Source organism: Semicossyphus pulcher, unplaced genomic scaffold (assembly GCF_022749685.1).
Source record: "Semicossyphus pulcher isolate SPU_LCO1_2020_fin unplaced genomic scaffold, fSemPul1.0.p SCAF_8, whole genome shotgun sequence".
Classification (NCBI taxonomy): domain Eukaryota; kingdom Metazoa; phylum Chordata; class Actinopteri; order Labriformes; family Labridae; genus Semicossyphus; species Semicossyphus pulcher.
In genome coordinates, this window is record NW_027211759.1 from 18710328 (window position 1) to 18714075 (window position 3748).

Below are 3748 nucleotides of genomic sequence, written 5' to 3' on the forward strand. Positions count from 1 at the left end.
TATTTAAATATACTATAATCATATAACACTGCTGTGCTAATGCTCTTAACTCTCCTGCCTCTGTGTAAGTGCTCCTCCTTCTGCTGTATAAGCTTATTTTATCATATTACCTAAGTGCAACCCCTATATATATATACTGTAGGAAGAGAACCATCCTCGATAAAATAAAGCCAGTTGTAAACTTCATGGCAGTGAGCTGCCGGCATGGAGCTCCAAAGGGAGACAGAATGAGGTGGACTCTGCTCTGTTAACCCTTGAGACTCCGGGGCCGATAAATCCTGGTTTAAGAGATCTGGCAAACGCCGAGCTCAAACAGCAGCTCGAGTCCACTGCTGCAGATCATTTGGATTGTGTGTCAAGTTGTTTTACATAACAGGAGGATCATTTTGGTGTTGCTGTTGGGGTCATTTCTAAGTGTTATAGAACTAAGGAAATACATTTCACATGAAACAGTATCATTTTTAATCACCTTCCACAGTTTTGACGTACTTTCATGTCACCAAACGTAGAAAAAACCTCCGTCTAACAGGCAGAATCCTCGAGCAGAGCAGACTCATCGGTGGACAGCCATCTTCCGGCACTGAGTAAAATGCTGATGGTGGAGAAAAGACGTACAAATCAGTGAATTAAAGCACCTCATGTATGAAAAAAAGCTCTTACTCTCAAGTTCTTTTCCTGTACATCGCACTACCACTCTGAATTTACACTACAACAGCAACAACATAATACAGCAGCATCAGAAGGGACACCTCGTCTGTTTAATATTAATTCAGAGGCATCAGAGGGGCCTCTGTTGTGCGTTCTAATGAATAAAACACGATGTTTATCCTTCCTGTTTAACGTTAAGTCCCCATGAACAGTCACAGGGACCAGGAGAATATTTACTCGCGTCGGGGACACCGGGGAGTTGGATTATCTGCTGGCGGCTTTGTAGTTTTCTGAAGCTTCCCCCGTGTGACATGTTCCAGGGAGAGTGCTCTTATTTACTCTCCGGTCCTCTGTGTATAGCCCTCCTTATTGTTTGTTCTTACGTGCCACCACTCCTGAGGACTGTGCTCCAGGAGAGAGAGACGCAGAGGAAGAGAGGCTGGGATCGTTGGAGGAAACGGATGGAGGTGTTGTCACTACAGAGTCCTGGAAAGAAAAGTGGAATTATAGGGACAGGACACATGTGGAAGACATTTTTGTAGTTTTTTTTCTGTTTGTTTTGAAACTACAAATTCTCTTTCTATTAGGAGGAGTTATAAAAGTAAATATTTGTCCTGTTAGGTGTGTTCATATGCAGAAATAAAACAAACAGAAAGCAGACTAGGCTACAACCTCTTGGAAGAGCCACGTGCAGTACTCCTTTATACCTCAAGGTGGCGACGTTGGGTTTCCAAACGGTGTCAGTGAACCAGACCCCTGCCTGCTCGTTTCAAACACTTCCACCTTCCTCAAACAACGATCCGCTTAATCTGCGATCGTCTTTTTCTGCGATTATATGCGGAATGTTTTTCACTCATCTATTCCTCAGCGACGATCTTTAACTCGCATTTTGATTGGTTTGATTCTAAGATGTTCGGGGAGAGTGATTAAATCGATTGTAACTGTTTTAATTGGAAGGTAAGCTGCTTAATTAATGAAACACACCTTTGCAAAGTGTTTTCATATGAACACACTGTGAAGCAGCGTAAACACTGATTAACACAGAGTGATAAAACAAACGCTATTGTCGACAAATGTGAAAATATGGCGATAAAATTACATTTTAATGATATTTTATGTGAATATAATGATGGAAAAACATTCAACATAAAATGATAACTACATGCTAATTTCATGAAGAATGACGTGCATATTTACCACCTGATATCTTCTGTTAATCCACGGAATCTGTTTTTGTTTTCGCTTTTGTTCTTTAATTATGCAAAGTGACAAAACGATAAATATATAAATATGAAGTCTCTTGTGTCAACAGCTGACGGGCTCGGACAGTTGAGAAAACTTTGCTTTCTATACTATTATGCTAATGACATCCCAGGCTGGGCTCCTCATTGGCTGAGTCTCGGTCAATTTCATATTTCAGTCCTGACGTCAGGGCGCCTATAAAACTAAGCAATGCTTTTTAACTCGTCGGCTGACTGATCCCTTAGAAAAAAAATCTATCAATCCTTGGGTGGAGTTTTTTTTTTTTTCATTCTCCACAAAGCAACTATTTGGCCGGGACACGTGCGTGAACCTCCTCAAATTGGCGCACTAATCCTAAAAGGAGCCATGAAGTGTTAAATGGTAGAAACAGAGAGAGCGGCGCTCAGACACCCGCACGCTGGGAGAGAGGGAGGAAACAGCGCTGCTCCAATGCGTCTGTGCAACACAGACTGAGGAAAAAAAAACTTATCGACGCACAAAACCCAAACCTGCGCTGCGCAATTAGTGCGAGAAAACCCACTTTTCCTCCGGTTTTGAAGAAAATAAATAAAGAAATCAAGCTGGCTCAGTGCGTGTCTCAGCAGCCCACTTTGACAGGTGCTCCTCACCCCCTTTGGAGGACTGTCAACAGCAAGAGGATGGCATCAGAGCTGGCAATGAGCAACTCCGACCTGCCCACCAGTCCCCTGGCCATGGAATATGTTAATGACTTCGATCTGATGAAGTTTGAAGTGAAAAAGGAGCCGGTGGAGCCCGATCGCAGCATCAGCCAGTGCAGCCGCCTGGTCGCCGGGGGATCCCTGTCTTCCACCCCGATGAGCACGCCGTGCAGCTCGGTTCCCCCCTCTCCAAGCTTCTCGGCGCCCAGTCCGGGATCAGGGAGCGAACAGAAGGCGCACTTGGAGGATTTCTACTGGATGACCGGGTACCAACAGCAGTTGAACCCCGAGGCTCTGGGCTTTAGCCCGGAGGACGCCGTAGAGGCGCTGATCAGCAGCAGTCACCAGCTCCAGACCTTCGATGGCTATGCCAGGGGGCAGCAGTTCGGCGGCGCAGCCGGGCCAGGAGGCGCCATGGCCGGGGAGGAGATGGGATCAGCGGCCGCCGTGGTGTCCGCGGTTATCGCTGCAGCCGCAGCGCAGAACGGGGCTCCCCTACACCACCACCACCATCACCACCACCACCATCCAGGGGCACACCACCCCTCCTCCGGGTCTCAGTCCGGCGGCGGCGGAGGGGGGAACCACCAGCACCTGCGCCTGGAGGATCGGTTCTCGGACGAGCAGCTGGTGACCATGTCGGTGCGAGAGCTGAACCGGCAGCTCCGGGGGGTCAGCAAGGAAGAGGTGATCCGTCTGAAACAGAAGAGGAGGACGCTAAAGAACAGAGGCTATGCCCAGTCCTGCCGCTACAAGCGGGTCCAGCAGCGGCACGTCCTGGAGGGGGAGAAGACGCAGCTCATACAGCAGGTGGACCACCTCAAGCAGGAGATCTCCCGGCTGGCCAGGGAGAGGGACGCCTACAAGGAGAAATACGAGAAGCTCATCAGCACCGGCTTCCGAGAAAACGGAGGCTCCGGCAGCGACAACAACCCCTCATCCCCGGAGTTTTTCATGTGAGTCCCGGCGCTGAAAAGTTTTAGTATCGGCCTCACAAAGAAAGCGAAAATAAACTTTTAATTTACGCGCAGCTTTAAATAGTTCGTCCTGAAGAGTTTTATTAACGCTGCGTTAGTGAAGGACTAAAGAGTTTAAAGCTTTTCTGTATTTCTAAACTATTTTGAAGAACTTTGATTTATGTTTCAACACTTTTATAAGAAACATAAATAGGCCTGTCG

General features: G+C 47.3%; 1 protein-coding gene across 1 annotated transcript; it reads left to right on the forward strand.

Annotated features, from left to right (window-relative positions):
• The first annotated feature begins 2549 nt into the window (after positions 1-2549).
• On the forward strand, positions 2550-3530 carry LOC138613123 (transcription factor Maf-like). The gene has a single exon (XM_069686719.1). It carries the CDS (start codon positions 2550-2552, stop codon positions 3528-3530), a length of 981 nt encoding a protein of 326 aa, XP_069542820.1.
• The last annotated feature ends 218 nt before the right edge of the window (positions 3531-3748 follow it).